Below are 26,019 nucleotides of genomic sequence, written 5' to 3' on the forward strand. Positions count from 1 at the left end.
TGTTAGAACTAACTTCATTTCAGGAAGATCATGCTCAATTTAAATTTAAAAAATAGAGCTAAAAAAAGCTCAGTGAGTTTTGCTATTCATTCCCACTGCAGACGTGCCCAGAAGTACCTTGATTTCATCATCAGAACCTCCACTGCCACCCCTGCTGGCTCCTCTTTCTATCTCCTTTTTGGATTTTTTTTTTTGGAGGAGGAAAAATGCAGGTTTGAGTGGGGGTGGGAATTCACTTATTTGGGACTTCATTGGGACCTGTAATTGTTTTAATAAATAGATTCTGTGTACAGAAAATTACCATTGCTTTCAACCAGACCCATGCACCTTAGTGAGAGAGAGAGACAAGAAAATTTGAAGTTTTCAAAGCATAGCCTAGAGGGAAGACCATGGGACTAGGAGTTGTTAGACCTGAGTTCTAATCCCTGTTCTGCCATTGGACTGCTGTGTGACATATTGGACAAGTCACTTAACCTCTCTGTGCCTCATCTTCCTCACCTGGGGATGGTGTTGGCTCAGAGGTGGGAGAAGCAGCCCTTAGGGGAGGAAGAGAGAAACACTGGTCCCCCACTCCTGGCTGGTGACATAGTGCAAAGACAGTTGGGGACAGAATTGGGCCCTGTGCACCTGTCCTCCCATTCAGGTGCTGAGAGCAGAGATCCCAAGGCTGTCCTAGAGGGCCAAACTCAGGGCGGTCAGGGTTCCCACCAACCATGTTTTGGTATGATGGCAACAATTTGAAGGTGGGTTCCAAACCTTTTTCAACACTTTTTGCTAAAACAGGACCACTGAATGTTGTCTCAGTTCTTGGTTCGACACCATGAAGTTTGATGGCAGAAGGATTTTGCCTAACATCCTAAAATCTGAGAATTTTGGCCCAGTTGCATGAGCATTTGAAATGGGAAATGGAGATGCGGGTAGACATGCATCAGCAAGCCTGCCTGGGGCTGTGGTGGTAGAGGGTTGATGGGCTTGGGGAAGAGGCCGGCTTTGGGTCTTTCCCAGGCAGCTTCCTGAGAGTAGTTAATTGGCAGGGCAATGAGAAGCAGCATGGCCTAGTGGAAAGAGCACTGGCCTGGGAGTCAGAGGACCTCGGTTCTAATTCTGACTCTGCTGCTAGCTTACTGTGTGACCTTGGGCAAGTCACTTCACTTCTCTGGGCCTCAGTTTCCTCAACTGGAAAATGGGGATTCAATACCTGTTCTCCCTCCTACTTCAACCATGAGCCCCAAGTGGGACAGGGACTATGTCCAACTTGATATTCTTGTATCTACCCTAGTGCACAGAATAGTGCTTGACACATAGTAAGTGCTTAAAAATATAATAATAATAATTATAACTAAGGGGAGTAGAGGGCTTACTGTAGCCCTTCTCATCCCCCTCGGCTGCTAGCTGTCACTGTCCCTGTCAGTCACTTCACTGCTGGGGAAACTGGGCCAGGATGTAGCCCAGAAAAATCCTCTCCTCTCCTGATGGGGTTCTGTCAAGGCTGGGTGTCTAGGGTAACTTCTAGGGAGGCTTTAGGGTCCAACAGCCCACAGAACGACCTGGTACCCACCACACTTCCAGTTTGGTACCCCACAAAGAGTACAGGTCCAATTCCAATCTGCTTTCACTGCAAATTCTCCTCTTTCCCATTCTGGGGAGGAGCCAAACATTCAGCAGTCACATGGTGTAATGGTTAGCACACTGGACTCTGAATCTCCAGTGGCTACCAATCAACCTACACATCAGGCAGAAACTCCTCACCCTCGGCTTCAAGGCTCTCCATCACCTCGCCCCCTCCTACCTCACCTCCCTTCTCTCCTTCTACAGCCCAGCCCGCACCCTCTGCTCCTCTGCCACTAATCTCCTCACCGTGCCTCGTTCTCGCCTGTCCCGCCGTTGACCCCGGCCCTGTCATCCCCCTGGCCTGGAATGCCCTCAATCAATCAATCGTATTTATTGAGAGCTTACTGTGTGCAGAGCACTGTACTAAGCGCTTGGGAAGTACAAGTTGGCAACCCTCCCTCCTCACATCTGCCAAGCTAGCTCTCTTCCCCCCTTCAAGGCCCTACTGAGAGCTCACCTCCTCCAGGAGGCCTTCCCAGACTGAGCCCCCTCCTTCATCTCCCCCTCCTCCCCCTCTGCCTTACCTCCTTCCCTTCCCCACAGCACCTGTATATATGTATATATGTTTGTTCGCATTTATTACTCTATTTATTTATTCTACTTGTACATATCTATTCTATTTATTTTATTTTGTTAATATGTTTTGTTTTGTTGTCTGTCTCCCCCTTCTAGACTGTGAGCCCACTGTTGGGTAGGGACTGTCTCTATATATTGCTAACTTGTACTTCCCAAGCGCTTAGTACAGTGCTCTGAACACAGTAAGCGCTCAATAAATACGATTGATTGATTGATTGATCTGGCGATCCGAGTTCAATTTTCAGTGGAACCTTAACATTTTTGGAGAAGCAGCTTGGCCTGTGCTGGGCCTGGGAGTCAGAAGGACCTGGGTTCTAATTCTGGTTCCACCACATGTCTGCTGTATGACCTTGGGCAAATCACTTAACTTCTCTGGGCCTCAGTTACCTCATCTGGAAAATGGGGATTAAGACTGTGAGCCCCACATGGGACAACCTAATCATCTTGTATCCCCCCAATGCTTAGAACAGTGCTTTGCACATAGTAAGCGCTTAACAAATACCATTATTATTATTATTATTATCTACCCCAGGGCTTTGAACAGTACTCACTGAATATCAGAAAAAACCCCAAATGGGCAAACCAAGGCAGATGACATAGGACAAAGTCAAATGACCTAAGGTTCCCAGGTAACTGGGGCTGGAACATGGGCTTTTGGCTGTAGGTCTACTCTCTGACCCACACTCTACCCATCTCAGGATTAGCTACCTCGGCAGATCACTGGGAAGCCTGGAAGTGGTATTTACCCATATGTCTCCCATCACTGCTTTCCCCATCCCAACCTCTCTCTTCTATCCCTTTTCCAAAGTTTCCAGAAGCAAAAGGGAGATAGGATTACTGCTGTGCTTGAATTCTGAGCACTGGGGTTGGGACAGTGATGCCAGGCAGGGTAACTTCATTAGCCTTCCAGTCTTCTATTCCCCATCCACCCTTTAGCCTCCCATTCTTTAACCTGGTGTGCTGGTCCTAGGGAGGACCATTGTGGCAGACATTCTTATGTGGCAGAGGGGGGCAACCACCTGGTCAGAATTGAGGCAGGGTGCAGAGGCTGGAAGGAGGGCATGGCTGGTGTGGGAAAAGTGAACCACTTGAAGAAGGGCTTCCTTCCTCACTATCTCTCTTGTCCAAGAGCCAGTAACTCTCTTCCAGGATGTTCCAGGGATCAAGCTGGAATAGTGCAATAGCTGCAATAGTGCTAAATCTCTGGGGGTGATTTGGGTGTTGGCCCCTCCAGCTTTCTGGGCTGGACTTCCAGTTATGCTCGACCCAGATTTCTGACATGGCCTGAGAGTTTCCGGACAGGGCCGAATGGGCCCAAAATGGTGATTTCTGGCCAGTCAGTTACTTGAAGTCTGGCCCCTCCAGATCCCTACCATCCTGAAAATTCCCACCTCCTTTTTTGCCCCAACTCTCAAGTAGAAAAGTTGGTATCTATGGATCTCGTCAGTCCTCAGGTTACAGAGGAGAGCTGGTTAGGATGCCCAGACTCCTGCACAGGAGGAGTCTCAGCTGAGTGCTCCATTCCCAGGAAGACTACAGGGCTTCAGGTTGGGCAAAGTGGGGTCACGGGGATCTGTGGCTGAGACTCATCAAGAAGAGTTGGCTCTGGCCATGCCCTGGGGGAGCTGTGAGAAGCAGGAAAATTAAAGATTTCTGGCTTATATTTAATGCACTGATTGCTAAAATTACAGCATGCCTTTGCCAAGAGGGGGGTAAAGAATTAGATTCAGTGTCTAATTAAAGGTTTGCTTTTCATTTGAATTTCAGATTTCAACTTTAATTTTAGAAACTTCTCTAAGAAGCATGGTGGCTCAGCAGAGTGGCAGTGCACCTGTTTTTCCTCAGGCTGCCTGGCTCCCAGGGGGTCCCTCAAAGACCCCCTCACCCTTGCCCTCTGATGGCACTTCCCACAACTTGCCCTCCCTCTCCCAGGTTGAGGCAGGGCTGAGGTAGCCTAGCGGCTGGGTGCAGACGCTTGGCTCAGGATGGGGAAAAGGGAGACTGAGGGCAGAGGAACTGTACCTCCCAGCTGAAGGCACTTTGCCCAATGCTAAAGAGGTCCATGCCATCCCAATAATAATAATAGTAATAATAATAATAGTAATAATAATGGTATTTTTTAAGCATTTACTATTTGCCAAACACTGTCTCAATACTGAGGTAGATACAAGAATCAGACCAGATACAGTCCCTGTCCCATAGTCTAAAGGGCAGGGAGAACAGGTATTGAATCCCCAATTTACAGATGAAGAAACTGATGTACAGAGAATAATAATGATTATGGTATTTGTTAAGCGCTTACTATGTGCCAGGCACTGTACTAAGCACTGGGGTAGATACAAGCTAATTGAGTTGGATGCAGTCCTTGTCCCACATGGAACTCACAGTCTTAATCCCTATTTTATAGATGAGGTAACAGGCACAGAGAATAATCATAATACAAATAATAATAACTGTGTATTTGTTAAGTGCTTACTATGTACCAGGCACTGTACTAGGTGCTGGGGTGGAGACAAGCTCATCAAGCTGGACACAGTCCCTATCCCACATGGAGCTCACAGTCAATCATCCCCATTTTACAGATGAGGAAACTGAGGCCCAGAGAAGTTAAGTGACTTGCCCAATGTCAATCAGCAGACAAGTAGTGGATCTGGGATTAGAACCCAGGTCCCCTGACTCCCAGGCTGTGGCAGGCAAGTGTCAAAGCTGGGATTAGAATCCAGGTCTCCTGACTCCCACTCCTGTGTTTTTTCCACTAGGCCATGCTCTTTCTCACCCCAAGTGCAAGAGTCCCTGATTCCTAGGCAAGGTCCCCATCTGGAGGTGCCTGAGACCTAAGTCTTTTTTTCAGTATAGGGTGAACCCAGTCTGGCCCTTAGGTCCCTTCTTCCCACCACCACATCTCTTGGGAATAGGTATCCAACTGGGATTGTAGGTACTCGGATGGAATTGTCTTCAGGATTTTGGGTTAGGCTCCTGGGGCGTGCTTCTTTGGCTCAGGGTCTTCTCAAAACTTCTCCTCAAAAAGTGCCACTCCTTTCTGGATTGCAGTATACCCTGCTGGTTTGTCTGCTGCTGTTGTCCCCCAGTTTTCATCTGAGATGCAATGCTGCCTGTGTCTTTAAACCATTTCCTCTGTTCCCCTGATTTTCAGTTGTCTGAATTCAACTTGCCATACAGCAGATGTTTAGCTGTCCTAATGTCATCTATTCTCTTCACACATCCCACCCAATGAAGCTGTGCTGAAGTGAACACAGCTTCAATGCAAGAAGACTGACTTCATTCTAGGACTTTATTGTTTTGTGATCCTGCCTTCTCACTTTAGATTAAGACCCATAAGAAATGAGTTAGGGAGTCAGATATAGTGTCTTGGTGGGGAGTCCAGATATCACAATTATTAGTGAATGTTGCCCCACACTCTGTTTAACAAAGGATGTATTGGTCTTTTTTTAATGGTATTTGTTAAGCACTTACTATGTGCCATACACTGTTCTCAGTGCTGGGGTAGATACAAGTTTCTTTCTTTTATGGTATTTTTTAAATGCATACTGTGTGCCAGGTGCTGTACTAAGCACTGGGGTAGAGCCAAAGATAATCAGGTTGGGCACAGTTCATGTCCCACACGAGTCTCACAGTCTTAATCTCCAATTTACAGATGAGGTAACTGAAGCACAGAGAAGTTAAGTGACTTACCCCAGGTCACACAGCAGATAGGTGGTGAAGTTGGCATTAGAACCCAGGTCCTTCTGATAAGTTAATTAGGTTGCACAGAGTCCCTGTCCCTTATGGGGCTCACACTCTAAGTAGGAGGGAGAACAAGTATTTATTTAATCCCTATTTTCCAGTTGAGGAAACCGAGGCACAGAGAAGTTAAGTGACTTGCCCAAGGTCACATAGTAAGCAATTGACAGAGCCGGGAGTAGAATCCAGGTCCTCTAATTTCCAGACCCATGCTCTATCCATGAGGCTATTCTGCTTCTGGGTTTGATTTTCGACTTCCTTGTCAAAGCTACATCATTAGCAAGTATGCTGCCTAGGTGATGATCTTTAGCTCTGTATTGCCAATGAAGAGATTTGGTTGTTTGAAGGGTTTCCTTATCAAAAACTGAAAAAGGACATCAATTTTATTTTAGATTTATCAGTCCCATGGTGCCTGGCTGATTCACTGAAGTGGTGAACATGTTTTCGTTTCCATGTCTTCTTGGGTGAGGGTCTCTAGAGTGCAGTCACCTGTGTACAGTAGTTCTTGAATGAATGAATGACTTTCTAGGATTTTGGTTGATGCTCTTAGCCTGTTAAGTTGGAAGTGTTTCCCTGAGGAGCAGAACTGTATATTTCAGTGCTTGCACATAAGTCCCTTGTTGCATTCACCCACATGGCTGCCTAGAATAAATTGAACAGGACCGGGCCTACTCCACTTTCTTGCTTTACCCCATTAGTGATGGGGAACGGATCACAGATAAGGGCCCTTCTAGCTCTGACAGAGAGGTTTTTGAGGAGAGGAAAGATTTGGACTAAGCAATGCTTCAAGAAGCTGATCCATGCAGCAGTGTGCAGTATAAATTGGAGAGGATGGTGGGGCGGGGAAGCTGGAGGCTGGGAGACCAAGGAGCAAGCTAATGTCTAGCCAGGGCAAGACCAGAACTTGTCCCAGGGTGGTAGTAGTTTGGAGAAGAAGGGGCAGATCTGAGAGATTTTGTGCAGGAATAACTGGAACAATTTGGAGAATGTGAGCCTGAATGTGAGAGGGGAATGACAGCTATGATTTGAGGAGGCTGATGCAATAGTTGAGGTGTGGTATTGGCACCCCAGACTATCCCACCAACTGCCCATCTCCGTCCCCAATCCATAGCTCTCCAATCAGAAATTCCCTCCAATCCTGGGGCTGCCAGACCCAATAACCTCAACGTTCAAAGTCTGGGGTACTTTCCCATCATTTAACCCTTGGGTACTCACTCTGCTGCACCCAAGTGCTTATCACTGTACTCTACTGCTTCCCCCTACCTGTAATTTATTTTAGTGCCTGTCTTCTTTGCTAGAGTGTAAGTTCCTTGAGGCAGGATCATGTCTAAAAATTCTATTGCACTCTCCCAAGTGCTCAGTATAGTGCTTTGCACACAGTAGGTACTCAGTAAATACTGCCCAGGGTCAGGCATGGCAGGGAAAGGGGTGGGGAAATTGGACTAAATCTTCTCCCGCACTCATCCTGGTTTCCAAGATCCTCCTCCCTTGGCTCTCTGAGTAGGACAGGTGGCTGGGCATCAGAGAGCCGGGTAAATAGAGAGATGGTCCCCTCTTCCCCAGTGGCCAATTGGCCATTGGCCGGGAGTGACCCCCCTCTAGCGGGGTCTTGGCTGTGCCTCAGCTGAGGCTTCCAGGAGAGCTGTGAAGCTGAAAAGTGTTGTGGGCCAGAGAATTCCCCCTGAGAAGGGACTTCTACATCAGTTTAATCATCCACAAGCAGGAGTCGAGAAAGGGATGACACTTACATATTCTGTGTCTGCCTTGGAGTCATAATATTCGATGTCCTCTTCCTGAGGGGAGAAGAGAGAAGCACCTGTCAGTTCAGAGGTAGATCAAGGTCCCAAGGAATACCTCCCCTTGCCCCTATTCCCTCCAAAGCACCCCCCACTGCACCCCTTCTTCCCTCCCAGCCCCCAAACACACACACACCTGACACAGCTAACCCTGCAGGGAGATAGGCAATGGTAAATTGACCCAGAAAGATGTTTGGTCACCAGCTTTATCTGCAAACGTGGCAGACCACCCCAGCCCAACTTAGGACGGAAGCTTTCTTCTCCCTATCCTTGCTGGGCCAATTCCTCATTGCCTGTCTCCTTGCAGGGTTAATTAGTGGGGTCTCCTCAAAAAAGACAGATTTTACCCTTTGCAAGGCCACCTTGTGATATTTTACAACAGTGTTACAATACTAGCCCCCAGGGACTTTAAGGGCTACTCTTTGAGGGAAGAAGAGAGGGAGGATCAAAGAGAAGACAGAGACAAACATGCTCACCCTGCCTCTTCTCAGATCCCAAGAAACAGAACCCTGAAAGGCGCCCCCCCCACACCCCTATCAGTCTGTCCACCATGAGGGTTTCTCTCCCCACATCCATTTGGGTATTTAGAAACTATTTAAGGAGAAAGGTCCTGCCAAGATCTGTCTCCCCATTCACAGGGTGCACACGAGCTGATAAAATTCAGAAGGAGACAAGCAATTCAGAGAGTGGTACTGCTGTCAAAATAGAATTTTCTCTTCCATCAGCAGGGGTAATTAAAGGGCACTCTGTGAAGGTGCTCTGCATGTGAGAATGAGGGTCCCTGGAACAGCTCCCTCCCCTCCTTCCTTCCCTGCCATTCACATGGTGGCATCCTAATGTTTTCTCTTTCTATTTGGAGAGGAAAAGGAGGCCTATTGAGAACATTAACAAATTCATTGCACAATTAGCTCCCTCCCACAATCATTAAAGTCGGTGCATCTCCGGAAACCTCTGCTTACAAGCATTTCTGTGGCTCTGGCCATGAGCCATCATGCTGCAGATGTAAGGGCAACTTGAATCAGGTGGGCTCTTAGGAGCTTGGCTCAGCGACCCTGCTGATTGGTGGATGGGGCCAAAGGGGATCCAGATGTTTTCTTTTTAGCCATTAAAGCCCCAACTTTCACTCAAATAATGACCTAGATCCACTTCTTGCCCTCTAAAGATGGGGAGGAGGTGCAGTTAGTGAGGTCAGGAGGGAAGGCCTGTAGAGGAATTCACCGAGGAGGCAAGCGAGCTGGGTTTGAGTTTCAGCTCTGCAGCTGATTGGCTGTTGGATGCTGGGCAAGTCACATTTCTTTTTTTGGGGCCCTTTTTGCCCAGCTGGTTAATGGGGCTGAAACATCGGTCCTATAGCAAATAACAGAAAATAAACAACAGATTCTTTAAGCATCACCCTAAGCCCATCGATCAAATGCTGAGTCATCAAAACAGTGTTAGAAGTAGGAGGACCTGAGTTCTAATCCCAGCTCTGCCACTTGCCTGCTGTGTGACCTTGGACAAGCCTTTTAACTTTTCTGTGCCTCAGTTATCTCATCTGCAAAATTGGGATTAAGACTATAAGCCCCCTGTGGGACATGAACTGACCAGCCCGATTCTACCCCAGCTCTTAGTACAGTACCTGGCACATAGTAAGTGCTTAACAGATGCATATATGCATATATGCATCTGTTAAGCACCATATATATATATACAACCCAATCATGGCCTAGTGGAAAGAGCATGGGCCTGGGAGTCAGAGGACCTGGGTTCTAATTCCTGCTCTGCCATGTACCTGCTGTGTGACTTTGGGCCAGTCACTAACCTCTCTGTGCCTCAGCTCCCTCATCTGTAAATTGAGGATTAAGACTGTGAGCCCTATGTGGGACAACGACTGTGTCCAACCTGATTATCCTGTATCTTCCCCAGTATTTAGGACATTGCCTGGCACATAATAAGTGTTTTACAAATACCATAAAAAAGCCAAACAAAAACAACACTGAGAGCTCCTTCTTATCACCCTTCCTAACTCTTTCCCTGATCCTGACACAAAACGCTCACCTTAACCCCAAACCCTAGATCTCTAGACTTAACCCTAAACCAATCTTAATCATTGTTTGAACCATATGGCTATCCACCTCTCAATCTAATGCATTTTTTGGAGGGGGGAGAAGGAGAAGGGGTGATTTTTCCAGTGATGGAGTATTTTCACTTTTGACATTGTCAATGAAATATCCATGCAGATTTTGACCGATGCCTTTAAATTTTTCAAAATTTCTCAACAAGTAGAATAACTCCTTTTCCCCAAAGGGTTAACTGCCTCTTGCATTGGGGTCACTTAGGAGAAGATGAAGCTTGACATGGAGATTGGGACTCGCACATAGTAAGCACTTAACAAATACCACAGTTATTACTAATTATTAGGGTCAGAAAGACAAGAAGCGGAGATGAGCACCTCCACCCCACTTTCCCTTGGAAATCTGTTCATGCTCTGGGAAGGAGGAGAAGCACGAGCAGATTTCCAAGGGAAAATGAGAAATTTTTCACAATTTTTTAAAAACGGTATTTGTTCAGTGTTTATTATGTGCCAGGCACTGTACTAAGCACTGGGGTAGATAAAAGCTAACCAGATTGGACACAGTCCCAGTCCCACATAGGGCTCTTAATCTTAATCCCCATTTTACAGGTGAAGTAACTGAAGCATAGAGAAGTGAAGTGACTTGCCCAAGGCCACACAGCAGACTAGTAGCAGAGTGGGGATTAGGGCCCAGGTCCTTCTGACTCTCAGGCCCATGCTCTATCAACTTGACCATGCTGCTTCCCAATTTATCATAAAGCAGAATAACTCCTGTTCCCCAAAGGGTTAATTGCCTCTTGTATTGGGGTCATCAAGGAAAAGATGAAGCCTTGTACTAAGCACTGGGATAGATACGCGATAATCAGGTTGGACGCAGTCCTCTATCCCGCATAGAGCTCACAGTCTAGGAGGAGGGAGAACAGGTATTGAGTCCCCATTCTATAGTTGAGGAAACTGAGGCACAGTGCTAAGTGACTTGCTCAAGGTTACATAGCAGGCAAGAGGCCAAGCTGGAATTAGAACCCAGGTCACCTAACTCCCAGGACCATGTTCTTTTCTGTAGGCCATGCTGCTTCTCACATATAGGCTATACTCCCTCTAGAAGCAGCGTGGCTCAGTAGAAAGAGCGCAGGCTTGGGAGTCAGAGGTCATGGGTTCAAATCCCAGCTCCGCCACATGTCTGCTGTGTGACCTGGGGCAAGCCACTTAACTTCTCTGTGCCTCAGTTACCTCATCTGTAAAATGGGGATTAAGACTGTGAGCCCCAAGTGGGACAACCTGATCACCTTGTATCCCCCTCAGTGCTTAGAACAGTGCTTTGCATGTAGTAAGCGCTTAACAAATACCACCATTATTATTGTTATTAGACTGTAAGCCCGTTGTGGGAAGGGATTGTCTCTCTTTATTGCTGTATTGTACTGTCCAAGCGCTTAGTACAGTGCTGTGCATACAGTAAGCGTTCAGTAAATACAATTGACTGAATGAATGAACGGACCTTTTTAATTTCTCTTATGTCTTCAGTTCCCCAGACATTCTGCCGCCTTAGGGAGATGAAACACATTGGCTGGGACCAGTTAGCTGCCACCTGGGTCAATGCCTTCCCCCAGCAGATGAGGCAAGGTCCCGGTGTTAAGGAGGCGGCAGGTACCCAGACTACTCCACGACTTTCTTCTTGTGCCAGGTATGAGAGCCTAGATTCCCCTAAGAAATTCCCCCTCACAGCAGCCACTGGATCAAGGCTCTCTTCAGAGCCCCGATTGAGAGGTCAAACGAATAATAGGAACAGACAAATAATAGGAACAGACACTCTACCTCTGACTCCAATCCTAACCCTAACTCTAACCTATCCTTGTAAATAAGCTGGAGAAGTGTCCAATCTTCACTCCCTTAGCCAGGGTGGAGATGATCTTGGCCATAATGTAAATTCATTCATTAAATCATATTTACTGAGCACTTACTGTGTGCAAAGCACTGTACTAAGCGCTTGGAAGTGTACCATATAACAACAGACACATTCTTGCCCACAACGAACTCACAATCTAGAGGGGGAGACAGACATTAATATAAATAGATAAATAAACAAACTTCAGATATATACATATGTGTTGTGGGGGTGGGAGGGAGCATGAATGAAGGAGTAAATAAGAGCAGCCCAGAAGGGCATAGGAGAAGAGGAGAGGAGGGCTTAGTTAGGGAAGTCTTCTTCAAAGAGATGTGCCTTCAATAAGGCTTTGAAATGGGGGAGAGCAATTATTTGTCTGGTATGAGGAGGGAGGGTGTCCCAGGCCAGAGGTGGTTTGTGGGCAAGAGGTCAGTGGAGAGATAGACGAGATTGAGGTACACTGAGAAGGTTAACCAAGTGTTAGAGAAACGAAGTGTGCAGGCTGGGTTTTAGTAGGTGAGTAGTTAGGTGAGGTAGGAGGGGGTGAGGAGATTAAGTGCTGTAAAGCCAAGGGTGAGGAGTTTTCATTTGCTGGGGAGGTGGATGGGCAACCACTGGAGTTTCTTGAGGAGTGGGGAACATGGTCTGTGCTATCAGCATCCTTCTCCACTCTCCTGGAATAAAGTTTGACTCATTCTGGGTGGGTAAGAGAGTGGCTATTGCCAAGACTGCCCCAACACTCACAAAGCAGGCACATCAGAGTTCTCCATCCAGAGTGAACAGAATGCAAAAGGCAAACAACAGAAAAAACTGCTGAAGTTTAAATTCAATTTTAAACACTCCACTGGGACTAATTAACTCAGTGTGTTATTAGTAACTGACACAGGGACAGGGTTGCTAAGAATGTCTGATTTTTACCTTGTTGCTTTCCCTACAGGGAGGTTGGGAGTCATTGGGCTCCTCCTGTACCTAATGCCTTTACCATCCAGACATAACAGCCACACAAACACACACCACACCACACAAACTCATGCATGCTTACATGCACATAGGGAAGAAGTGTGGCCTAGAGGAAAAAGTCAGTGGGCCTAGGTTCTATTCCTAGCCCTGCCAATTGTCTGCCGTGTGACCTTGGGCAAATCACTTAACTTCTCTGAGCTTTAGTTTCCTCATGTGTAAAATGGGGATTCAATCCCTGTTCTCTCTCCTAGAGTGTGAGCCCCATATGGGACAGGGACTATGTCTGACCTGACTAACTTGTATCTACCCCAGAACAGTACCATGATTACAAAGGGCCTGAGCTCTGAGCACAATTGAAAAAAAGATGCTAATTTTTATATTCTCCATTTGCACTCTATCAAATTGCCAGGGGTTGCTAAGGTCACCATTGGCCTGGTGGTGGATTGGAAGAGGTGGGGACCGGGAAGCTCTTGACTCTCCCACTGACGATCTCTTGCTAACATTTTTCTCCTTCCTGAAACTCCCTCCCTCTCAAATCTACCACACTTCAACTCTCCTCACCTTCAGAACCCTCCTAAATCCCATCTCCTTCAGGAAACCTTTCTCAATCAATCATTGATATTTATTGAGCAATCACGTTGGGAGAGAACAACACAACAATTTAACAGACACATTCACCAACAGTCACCCATAGCACTAAGGGATTTTATTCCTCTCCCCAGCACTTATGTATATAGGTCTATTTGTTCTCATATATTTCAATCATTTATTCAGTTATTTCATCCTGATATAGTTGTACATCCGTATACTTCCTCCAACTCGTAAGTATTGGTAAATAAATCTGGACTGTCCATTTCCCCCATTAGATTGTCAGTTTTTAGAATGTGTGTCTTGCGTCTTTCATACTCTCTCAAGTGCTTAGTACAGTGCTTCACCCTCAGTGGGTGCTCAATAAATACCACTGATTGATTGATCACAGCCCTGATCCTCCTGGCCTCCATTTCCCTTTCCAGTCCTCCTACTGGGGGTCTGGCTTAGGAGCGACACTATCTTTTCACTCATTGCCCCTGCCCCACCGGAGTTTTCATTTTGCCCATTAAAGCAGCCATCGAGCCCATGCCACTCAATGCCTGGCAAGACCCTGGATGGGCATCTCGAACAAGGGGATTGGTATCTGACTGGGCATGACTTGTTCTTGCCCAAGCTGCTTCCTTTCCCAAACACCAACTGTGTAGAGGAGAGAGGGAAAAATTGGGAGTAAAAACAAAGCAAGAGCAGTAATGAACTGACTCCGTATCTTTGAATTTCTGCTATTAAAAAGACTAGTAATTATGGGAATGTACTTATTAATTATCTGTGATTTGTTGTGAAATGCAATGGGGTTTACAACAACAAGAGAAGGAAAAAAATTAATTTCTAACCAGCTCCCTCCCTGGGCCTCTTTTGCCCTGCATGGCTCTGCCCCCTTTCCAGAGCCACTGTGTCCCCAGGTTCTCGGCCATCTGCACTTCATAATTAAAAGAACCCCCTGTAGACCCGTAACACAAACGAGCTAATTTCATGTTTAATGATCTTTAATCAGAAGTGAGTGTGACTAACAACAGTCATCCAGAAGGTGCTTTGTTATTCATTTTAGTTTTCATCATTAAAAAAATAAAATAAAAGAGAAAGATCCACACTCTCCTCTGGCATGTGGTAGCTATGGCTCCCCTGGAGGGGCTGGAGAAAGGGGAGGAGAAAGATCAGCGAATTCGGAGAGAGAGAGAGGAATCTGTCCTTCTCTATCAGAGCCCTGGGGCTAGCACTAGCTCTCTGTGTCAGCCCTAAGCTCAGGACAGCCCCTACTCTTCTTGGCTTTCTCTTCACTTGCCCAGAAAAGGAACTGCTCTGGAAGTCTGGGGTACTCCCCACACAACTGAGAAAATGATCTCTCCTGGCTCTGCAGGCAGCTCTAGAGCTCTGATCAGGGAGTCAGCATGGCCTAGTAGAAAAAGGAAGGGACCAGGAGTCCTAGGTTCAAGTCCTGTCCCCAATTCCTTTTTTTTAAATGGTATTTTTTTAAGTAATCAGACACTGTACTAAGCACTGGGGTAGGTACAAGATACTCTTGTGACCATGCACAAGGTCACACAGTAGACAAGTGGTGGAGCTGAAATTTGAACCCACGTCTTCTGACACCCAGGCCTGTGCTCTTTTCACTAGGCCACACTGCTTTTCTTACCTGCTTACCTACTTTGTGACCTTGGGCAAGTGATTTAACCCCTTCTATACCTCAGATTCCCCATTTACCAAACAGGGACAAAATAGCCATCCTTCCTCCCTCTTAGGCAGTGGGACAGGGACTATGGCCAATCTGATTGCCTTGCTCCAGGCACAGGACTCAGCATGATATTTGGCACATAGCAAGCACTTAACAAATGCCATTAACAGATCCCGGATCTGCCACATGTCTGCTGTGTGACCTTGGGCAAGTCACTTAACTTCTCTGAGCCTCAGTTAGCTCACCTGTAAAATGAGGATTAAGACTGTGAGCCCCATGTGGGACAACCTGATCACCTTGTATCCCCCCAGCGCTTAGAACAGTGCTTTGCACATAGTAAGCGCCTAACAAATGCTATCATTATTATTATTATTATTATCATCACTGTTTAGTGTGCTCACTGAGGTCCACCTCCGGTTGAAAACTGACAAGGGAAGGGAAACCATAAATGAGGGAGGTAGGGACCCAGGGGGTGTGTGAAGAAACAAAGGCCACAAAGGTGTCGTGGCGGGGAGGGGAGTGAAGAAGGTAGGGTCGTGGGAGAATGGCAGAGAGGGAGGGAGATGCCCAGATGGCAGAAAAGGGAAAGGGCATGAGCCTGGAGCACAGACCCAGCAGCAGGAAGTGGGAAAGAATGTTTCATATTGATCCAGCACCCTTATAGATGGGGTGCTGCTGGACAGGTCACCCTAAACACATGGACCCTGCCCCGTTGCAGTAGTATAACTGTCTTAAGTTTTTGAAGATGGCACCGCTGACAGTGAGCTTCTATCTGGGCACACGAGAGTGACTGGAGCTCAGGCCCAGGCAAGAGGACGATGGCATCAGGAGCAGAGAATACAGTTCATTCATTCATTCAATCCTATTTATTGAGCGCTTACTGTGTGCAGAGCACTGTACTAAGTTCTTGGGAAGGACAAGTCAGCAACATATAGAGACGGTCCCTACCCAACAACGGGATCACAGTCTAAAAGTCTACAGTTGATTCCATCTGAATAACAGAGCCATCGTGTAGCCAAACCTCATAATTAATAATGCTGGTATTTGTTAAGCACTTACTAAGTGCTGAGCACTGTTCTAAGCACTGGGGTAGATACAGGGTAATCAGGTTGTCCCACGTAGAGCTCACAGTCTCAATCCCCATTTTACAGATGAGGTAACAGGCACAGAGAAGTTAAGTGACTTGCCCAAAATCACATAGCTGACAAGTGGCGGAGCCGGGATTAGAACCCATGACCTCTGACTCCTAAGCCCAGGCTCTTTCCACAAAGTCATGCTGGCCTTGGGCTTATAACAGACTTCTGATCTCACCTCCACCAGTCTGTCAGATCTCTCCTGTCCCCTTGGGGGATTGTCCCAGAGGGAAGGGTCCTAGTGGGTTCTTGGTAAGGCCCAGCCCACTCATCCGTATTAAATCTATCAGTTCCTCAGCCACTCCCTCCCTCTCTCCCTCTGGATTAGAGTGCCTCAGTGTTCTTTCTCTGGCTCCAGGCTTTTTGTAATGTTCCTCTCTGCATCACTTCTTTTTTAAAAAAAAAATAGTATTTGTTAAACATTTACTATATGCCAAGCCCTGTACTAAGCACTGGGGTACATAGAAGTTGATTAGGTTGGACACAGTCCCTGTCCCTCATGGGGCTCACAGTCTAAATAGGAGGGAGAACAGGCATTGAATCCCCATTTTACAGATGAGGAAATGGAGGCCCAGAGAAGTGAACTGGCTTGCCCAAGAGATGGTCAGCAGGACTGTACCCCTGTGAGTTGGTGCTTCCCCTCCCCCCTCTGCTGACTTCCCAATCTTGGCTGCTCGCATTAGCTCCAGAATCTCCAAACTGCTCTAGATACTTAGGCAGTGATGGTTGAAGTTTAACAAGCCTAATTATGCGGCTGAGAATAACATGATTTCTCAGCTCTTCCTGGTTGTTCTGATTGCTCCCTCTGCTTCCCTTTGCAGGGCTTGCAATTGGGCTCCTGAATGGGTTTTCTCTCTGCCCTCTTCTTTCCCTTTCCCCCGTCCCTCACTTCCCCCAATCCCACCTTCCAAGCCTGTACTTCTTCTGCACTTATGTGAGCCTGCTCTCCCCCATGCTCTTTAACCTGCCCAGAAAACAAACCTTCTTGGCTTTCCAATTAGCATCCATCTGTTAAGGTAGGGGTAGCACTCCCCTGCTGGGGGGCAAGGGGTGGGGTGCGGGGGGCCGGCTGGCTCTGGGTTAAATGCATATTAAATGCACCATCTGATCACTGGAATCACTCATGTGCCACTTCTAATTTTGGAGCCTGAGTTGGTGCCAGCTCCACGGTCACACTAGCAACGGCGGCAAACCAACCTGACGCTTTGTTGGGGCAGTGGGGAGGCAGCAACTGCTACCCAAGGGTGTGGTGCAGGCTCGATGCCCCATGGCCAGGGGGTGCAGAGAAGATATTTTACACCCCTCTGCTTTATTCAGGAACTCCAGATTAGGATGGAATAGAACTTGACCAGGGAGAACCACAGAATGGAGAGGGCGGGAGGTTTGAGCACTGGTACTGAGAGTGGGTCAGAAACAGCTAACCCAAGGATCTTTGGTGGGATCAAAGTGATCCCTGAAACTTTTCCTTGGAGTGAATATCCTGTGGGCAGGGAACCTGCCTACCAACCCTGTTGTATTGTCCTCTCCTAAGCACTTAGTACGGTGCTCTGCACACAGGAAGCACTCAATACATACCTTTGATGAGATTGATTGATCCAGAGCCATGAGACTATAGGACCTAGAAATTACCTGGAAATTAACTGATGCCCCATTAATTGGGTGGACGACTTGGTTTGGAACTGAAGTTTTAAATTTAAGCCTTTCTTTATTCTGTTCAATGACAATCCTACATTAGGCAATTTAATGATCCACAATAACAGTAAACGTGTGTGTGTGTGTGTGTGTGTGTGACTGAACACACATACACATTATCTTGAGTGTCGCTGTTTCTAATTGTTCTAAATGGACAGCACCCCTCAGCTCCACATCACTCATGTACATAATATAAATGATAAATTATTTATTTATCTTAATGTCCATCTCCCTCTCTAGGCTGTAAGCTCCTTGTGGTAAGGGAACATGTCTACCAATGCTGTTGCATTGTACTCTCCTAAGTGCTTAGTACAGTGCTCTGCACACAGTAAGTACTCAATAAACACCATTGATTGATTGATTGATCATTAGTTTGCAGATGGTTGTCAGGGGAAATTGGCCCGGAGGGTCCCAATATAATTCCCCTCTTACCTAGCTACCAGAGGGAAAAAATACACTGAATGGAGTAATAATGATAATAATAATTATGGTATTTGTTAAGCACTTACGTGTCAGGCACTGCACTAACCACTGGGGTGGATACAAGCAAATAGGGGTGGAAACAGTCCCTGTCCCACGTAGGGCTCACAATCTCAATCCCCATTTTACAGATGAGGTAACCGAGGCACAGAGAAGCAAAGTGACTTGCCCAAGTCTCACACAGCAGAGAAGCAGCAGAGCCGGGATCAGAACCCATGAACTTCTGACTTCTAGGCCGGTGCTCTATACACTCCACCATGGATCCATGCATCGGCCACCCCCCGCTTACCTACCTACCAATCCGAGGCAATAGCCTCAACCCTGCCTCCAGAGGAGTACAATTCGGCCTGTGGCCAAGACCAGCAGGACTTAACAACAATCCGGCCTGTGGATGCAGTGGTCATCACAAAGGTGCCCAGAGTAGCAAGATAAGGTACAGGATACTATGGCCGCCACAAAAGCTGTTGATTCCCTGGGGTTCCTACATCTTGCAGCTCCTTCAGGCTCCTCGCCAGGTAATCAGAGTGCCAGCTAAGGGGAGAAAGCCGCTGGTTTGGGAGGGGCAGTGTCTTTTGTTTCTGGTGTGCACTCTCCCAAGATATTAGCACAGTGCTCTGCACACAGTAGGGGCTCAATAAATAACACTGATTGACTGAATGTATGAGTCTCCCAGGACTCCACTTGTTCGGTCTGCAATTAACGTGAGAGAAGTGTTTCCTTATTAGTTTCAAAACAAAAAGCTTAGGAATGTGGCCAGGAATGGATGGCAGTACAAACACTCCTCATTCCAAGAAGGTAAAGCCATACTGGCCTTTCTTTTTGTTATTTTAAGTAGCTTGTATTCATTTAGTTAATTTCATAAAGATATGTTGGAAAGGTTGGCAAAGGAGTGTCCAAAATTCTTGAGTGTTCTCAGTGGCTACCCATGTGGCAGTCCTATGTCCACCTCCTAGGATGTGTGTGTGTTGGTCTAACTATATCACTGTCCTTCATTACCAAAGATGATGCCTCTGACAGGGAGATGCTATCATTACATGCAGATGAGGCTGAAAAGATCGATGCCAGACTGGCAATTTACTCCTCACTGAGGGCACGTAAAGAAAATTCCATTGCATTTATGCATTGATGCATTTGTCTGTCTGTTTCAAACCTACTTCTTGGTCTCCTGATCTTTTGAGAAGCATCACGACATAAAGCAGCAGCATGGAATAGTGGAGAGTGCATAGGCCTGGGGGCCAGAAGGTCATGTGTTCTAATCCCGGCTTTGCTACTTGTCTGTTGTGTGGCCTTGGGCAAGTCACTTCACTTCTCTATGTCTCAGTTACCTCATCTGTAAAATGGGGGTTGAGACTGTGAGCCCCACGTGGGACAGGGCTGTGTCCAACCTGATTTGCTTGGATCCACCCCCGTGCTTAGGACAGTGCCTGGCACACAGTAAGCACTTACAAATACTACAGTTATTATTAGTGAAGCTATTGCTCAAGGAGAGCAACTGCTGCCCAGACTGCTGCCAGGTAGGCTGCTCTATCTGCTGCAGTGATCTCCCAACCGTTGACCCCTATGTTCCATTGTTTGAAATTGTGCTTCAACAGGTCTTGAAAAAATTTATTCTGCATTCACTGCATGTATATTCCCTTGTTCAGTGAAGCAACTAGTTGGGTGTCCTGCTAGTATTCATTCTCCTCACTTGTTTTGCTCAAGGTAGCTGTGTGCCTGTGAGCTAACTCTGTTCCAGGACCATGTTGGTGGTAATCTTGCCCTGCCATTTGATTAGAAGGGCTTTTGGAGAAACTGCTCAAGAATTTAGATTTGTCTTTTGTGGGAGATCCAGGTCTCTCATCATATAGAAAGTTGGCCATCATTCAGCTTTCTATGACTTTAGTTTCAAAGGGAGCATCTTAAAGCTTGGGATACCCAATGACAGCCTCTGAAACTGACAGGCTCTCCAATCAACACACCCATCAGTGCACCCAGGATCTGTCTTTAAGGCCACATAATGTGGACTGGATGATCAATCAATCAAATGAGTGGTATTTATTGAGCACTATTACTATGGGCAGAGCACTGTATTAAGTGCTTAGGAGTACAATACAAGAGAATTAGTGGACACGTTCCCTTCCCATAATGAGTTTAGCATTCACAGTCTACAGTCTGATCAGTTACAACACATCAGTCTTTTCAGCCTTACCCTTACACACAGATAGACTTTCTCTGTCAGGAGTTAACAAAGGCCTTGACTCTACTGCTCCTTCCTATGACATTTAGGACCCAACTGGGACAAGCCTCCTGCCTTCAGTGCTGTTTCTGTTTAGCCAGCATCCTAAAGGCCAGAGGCCAAGGTGCTGAACACAGTCAATTCTCAACAATCATCCTCTCCTCTGCTCTCCTTTCATTTCTTTCTTTCTTAATGAAATGAGGGATTTTATTCTGAAAATTTCAACTTCATCTTTATGGCCTAGCCTCCCAAGAGCCCACCCGCTCCACCCAGCCCTCCGAAGTATTTTTTCCAGCTGCCAGGAGGACTATCTCATGCTTCCCCCCTTTCCCCACCCCATGCTAGGGAATCAACGGTCTGTCAGAGATCCTGGACAATGTGGAGAGAGGCAATGGTAGAATATCCCAGGGCTGCTAGGGACAAACAAAACATACAACTCTTATCTCTTTCAGTATTTGCTTACATGGCAGAAGGAGGTTTACACAGCTCCAGGGCAATTATTGTGCAGAAGAAATCCTCTGGATTGCTTTGCCCATCTCATTTCTCCACCTGGCAGCTTCCTCCAGCTCACCCTACGCCCCACCCATTCCAGAGTGGTGGAGTGGAACAGCCTGTGAATGCCCAGGGAAGTGTTCACTTTAATCAATGAGAAATGCATAGAATTGAATATATTTGGGTCCATTTGCTGTTTGATTTGAGAAATCACTGTTTGCTCTGCTATAATCCCTTGCCTGGTAACCAAACCCATGACTGGCAAGGCACCCGGCGACCTTGAGCAGCCTTAAAGTTCGGGAGAGTGGAATAAAATTGGGGAATGGAACCACTGTGAAGGGGGCTTGGACTAGATAATAATAATAATAATAATAATGGTATTTATTAAGTGCTTACTATGTGCCAAGCACTATTCTAAGCCCTGGGGTAGATACAAGGTAATCAGGTTGTCACACATGGGGCTCCCAATCTTAATCTTAATCCCCATTTTTCAGATGAGGTAACTGAGTCACAGAGAAGTTAAGTGGCTTGCCCAAGGTAACGCAGCAGACAAGTGGCAGAGCTGGGATTAGAACCCATGTCCTCTGATTCCCAAGATGTGGAGAGGAGGATCTGGGCTCTCTACAGGGCCAGTGAAGTCCTCTGCATGTCCAGTAGGGTGCTGAGTGGCTCTCTGACAAGTTCCCACTTCATTATCTCATAACCAGCTGAAGGTCACTTTCATGCAGTCAGCTGGTGGTGTGGTGAGGGAGCTCCCCATTTCACCCCTGCTCTGAGCATCAGAAGAAGAGGGAGTAGCAGGGACTGTGAGCTTGTGGGCAGGGAATGTGTCTGTTTATCGTTATATTGTACTCTCCCAAGGGTTTAGTACAGTACTCTGCACAGAGTAAGTGCTCAATAAATACGATTGAATGAATGAATGAGAATGACTGAGTAGGCCAAGGTGAGCAAGGATTGGGGTGTGGGAATCAGGGAGTTCCTGACCCTTGACTATTTTCCACTGTGGGTCTCAAGCTCCAGGGAGCTGTCCTTCATTAACCATGATCCCTGACCATCCCCAGCCCATTCCATCCCCTGGTTCTGGGAATCCCTAATAATAATAACAGCTGTGTTTTTTTTAAGCACTCACTATGTGCTCAGCACTGTGCCAAGTGCTGAGGTAGATACAAGATAATCAGATCTGCCACAGTCCCTGCCCCACATGGGACTCACAGTCTAAGTGGAAGGGAGAATAGGTATCTTATCCCCATTTTACATATGAGGGAATTGAGCCACAGAGAAGTGAAGTGACTTGCCCAAGGTCACATGGCAGGCAAATCAATCAATCAATCAATCAATCGTATTTATTGAGTGCTTACTATGTGCAGAGCACTGTACTAAGCGCTTGGGAAGTACAAATTGGCATCACATAGAGACAGTCCCTACCCAACAGTGGGCTCACAGTCTAAAAGGGGGAGACAGAGAACAGAACCAAACATACCAACAAAATAAAATAAGTAGGATAGAAATGTACAAGTAAAATAAATAAATAAATAAATAAATAGAGTAATAAATATGTACAACCATATATACATATATACAGGTGCTGTGGGGAAGGGAAGGAGGTAAGACGGGGGGCTGGAGAGGGGGACGAGGGGAGAGGAAAGAAGGGGCTCAGTCTGGGAAGGCCTCCTGGAGGAGGTGAGCTCTCAGCAGGGCCTTGAAGGGAGGAAGAGAGCTAGCTTGGCGGATGGGCAGAGGGAGGGCATTCCAGGCCCGGGGGATGACGTGGGCCGGGGGTCGATGGCGGGACAGGCGAGAGCGAGGTACAGTGAGGAGATTAGTGGTGGAGGAGCGGAGGGTGCGGGCTGGGCAGTAGAAGGAGAGAAGGGAGGTGAGGTAGGAGGGGGCGAGGTGATGGAGAGCCTTGAAGCCCAGGGTGAGGAGTTTCTGCTTGATGCGCAGATTGATCGGTAGCCATTGGAGGTTTTTGAGGAGGGGAGTAATATGTCCAGAGCGTTTCTGGACAAAGATAATCCGGGCCGCAGCATGAAGTATGGATTGAAGTGGAGAGAGACACGAGGATGGGAGATCAGAGAGAAGGCTAGTGCAGTAGTCCAGACGGGATAGGATGAGAGCTTGAATTAGCAGGGTAGCGGTTTGGATGGAGAGGAAAGGGCGGATCTTGGCAATGTTGCGGAGCTGAGACCGGCAGGTTTTGGTGACGGCTTGGATGTGAGGGGTGAATGAGAGAGCGGAGTCGAGGATGACACCAAGGTTGCGGGCTTGTGAGACGGGAAGGATGGTAGTGCCGTCAACAGAGATGGGAAAGTTAGGGAGAGGACAAGGTTTGGGAGGGAAGACAAGGAGCTCAGTCTTCGACATGTTGAGCTTTAGGTGGCGGGCGGACATCCAAATGGAGATGTCCTGAAGGCAGGAGGAGATGCGAGCCTGGAGGGAGGGGGAGAGAGCAGGGGCAGAGATGTAGATCTGGGTGTCATCAGCGTAGAGATGATAGTTGAAGCCGTGGGAGCGAATGAGGTCACCAAGGGAGTGAGTGTAGATTGAGAACAGAAGGGGACCAAGCACTGAACCTTGGGGAACCCCCACAGTAAGAGGATGGGAGGGGGAGGAGGAGCCTGCAAAAGAGACTGAGAAAGAACGACCGGAGAGATAAGAGGAGAACCAGGAGAGGACGGAGTCAGTGAAGCCAAGGTCAGATAACGTGTTGAGGAGAAGGGGGTGGTCCACAGTGTCAAAGGCAGCTGAGAGGTCGAGGAGGATTAGGACAGAGTATGAGCCGTTGGATTTGGCAAGCAGGAGGTCATTGGTGACCTTTGAGAGCGCAGTTTCCGTGGAATGAAGGGGACGGAAGCCAGACTGGAGGGGGTCGAGGAGAGAGTTGTTGTTGAGGAATTCTAGGCAGCGCATGTAGACAACTCGTTCAAGGAGTTTGGAAAGGAATGGTAGGAGGGATATGGGACGATAACTAGAAGGTGAGGTGGGGTCAAGAGAGGGTTTTTTTAGGATGGGAGAGACATGGGCATGTTTGAAGGCAGAGGGGAAGGAACCAGTGGAGAGTGAGCGGTTGAAGATGGAAGTTAAGGAGGGGAGAAGGGATGGAGCGAGAGATTTCATAAGATGAGAGGGAATGGGGTCAGAAGCACAGGTGGCCGGAGTAGCACTTGAGAGGAGGGAGGAGAGTTCCTCTGAGGATACCGCTGGGATGGGAGAGTAGCAGAGAGTGTTGAGAGCCGGGGGGTTGGAGAAAGGGGGGAAGAGACTTTGGGGAGGTCGGACCTGATGGATTTAATGGTGGAGCTGGGATCAGAACCCAGGTCCTCTGACTCCCAGTCCCATGCTCTTTGCAACAGGTCATGCTGCTTCTCAATCCTTGACCTGGTTGTGGGGAGCAAGAAGTTGAGAGCCAGGAAAGAGAAATGTGACAGAAGGACAAAGGTCTCTCTATCCCTGCGGCACATCCAACACCCATTCATCCCCACCGTTCCCTTCAATCAATCAATCAATCAATGGTACTTATTGAGTGCTTACTCTGTGTGGAGCACTGGACTAAGCACAACCTCCCTCCCCCATTCCTGGGCTTCTCAACTCACTGGATCCTTAGCCAGTGGCGACGAGGAAGACAAGAACTGGGCCCAACATCCCCATCCCTGCACTGACCACATCCAGCCCCTCTAGGTCCTGACCGCTGCTAGCCATGGCTAAGTGGAAAGAGCTCGGGCTTGGGAGTCAGAGGTCATAGGTTCTAATCCTGGCTCCGCCACTTAGCTGTGTGACTTTGGGCAAGTCACTCAACTTCTCTGTGCCTCAGTTTCCTCATCTGTAAAATGGGGATTAAGACTGTGAGCCCCATGTGGGACAACGTGATCACCTCGTATCTACACCAGCACTTAGAACAGTGCTTGGCACATAGTAAGCGCTTAACAAATCCTTGGAAGGATGGGGGTCAGGACAGATTGGGTCCAATCCTCTCCACCTCCACTACATAGGATCCCTGTTTCCACCGGAGAACAGGATCCAGAGAGCCAAGGGATGGGGGGTTGGGGGAGGGGGAGGCTGACAGACTGAGGCAGAGGGTGGCAGAGAGAGGTGGAGGGAACAGGGTCACGAGCGGGATGAGGATCCTGAACATCCTCGATCCCACTCCCTCCCCTGGCTCCCCACTTTCCACTCAGGTGTCAAGGACATTTGATATTCGCCCCCAACTCCACAGCACTTAGGTACGTATCTTTAAATTATATATTATAAATGACCCGTTTACTCATATTAATGTCTGTCTCCCCCTCTAGACTGTAAGCTCGTTATGCGCAGGGAACATGTTTGCTAATTCTGTTGTACTGTACTCTCCCCAGCGCTTAGTACAGTTCTCTACACATAGTAAGCGCTTAATAAAACACGACTGATGATTGGAGGATTGCGGGGATCAGAGGGAGGGAAGAGATTTGGGACAGTTGTGGATTCGAGATCCATTTCTGCTCTGGGCTCCTCTGTCAATCCCGGAAGTGGAGCGGTAGAGAGCGGGTCACCTAATCTAAACAAAGTCACCAGCTCCTGGTTTCCTCTCATTATAAGGGTACATCAAGTGACAGTCACCTCCTCTCCCGGCGACAGGAGATTATTTCTCTAGGGGCCGTGCGACCCCTAGTGGAGCTATAACTCTATAGCAGTCATGTGTGAGAGGCAGGAGAGGGAGGTGACCAGACTATGTGGAAGGATTTAAGGGAGGGGAGTTCTCCTTTGCTGCTTGGTTAGGGTCCCCTGGACCATGCTCTGCTATTTCTTGCCCCCCCATTCCAAGGGTGTTGGGGAAACTGTGACAATTCATCACCTGAGGACTGCACTTCACCTGCCCTTTACTGAAGCGACCTTGAGCAAGGTGGGGAGAGGAGGTGGGGAGGGTGGCTGGGCCAGCAACCGTTTTCTAAATGTGAAGAAACCTTCTGTTTTTTTTTTCAAATTGAAAATTTCTTCTCGTGAATTTTTCTACACAGCACCGGTTCCATACAGAGAATCCCCAAGAAGAAATTTACAATGACAAAAGAAACCATGGAAAGTTATGGTCCCTTCTTCCACTTGCTCCCTCCCCCCCCCCCGCCAATGCCAAGGGACAATGGCATGAGGTCACTGT

General features: G+C 47.5%; 1 protein-coding gene across 6 annotated transcripts in view; it reads right to left on the minus strand.

Annotated features, from left to right (window-relative positions):
* Positions 1 to 26,019, minus strand: part of CACNA2D2 (calcium voltage-gated channel auxiliary subunit alpha2delta 2) — a 579,266-nt gene that overhangs the window by 95,978 nt on the left and 457,269 nt on the right. For all 6 annotated transcript variants that reach the window (XM_038770682.1, XM_038770688.1, XM_038770684.1 and 3 more), the window contains exon 5: positions 7,677 to 7,721. In XM_038770682.1, coding sequence (XP_038626610.1) covers positions 7,677 to 7,721 — 45 coding nt within the window. The remainder of the gene's footprint in view (positions 1 to 7,676; positions 7,722 to 26,019) is intronic.

This window comes from Tachyglossus aculeatus, chromosome X2 (assembly GCF_015852505.1).
Source record: "Tachyglossus aculeatus isolate mTacAcu1 chromosome X2, mTacAcu1.pri, whole genome shotgun sequence".
In the NCBI taxonomy this organism is placed as follows: Eukaryota; Metazoa; Chordata; class Mammalia; order Monotremata; family Tachyglossidae; genus Tachyglossus; species Tachyglossus aculeatus.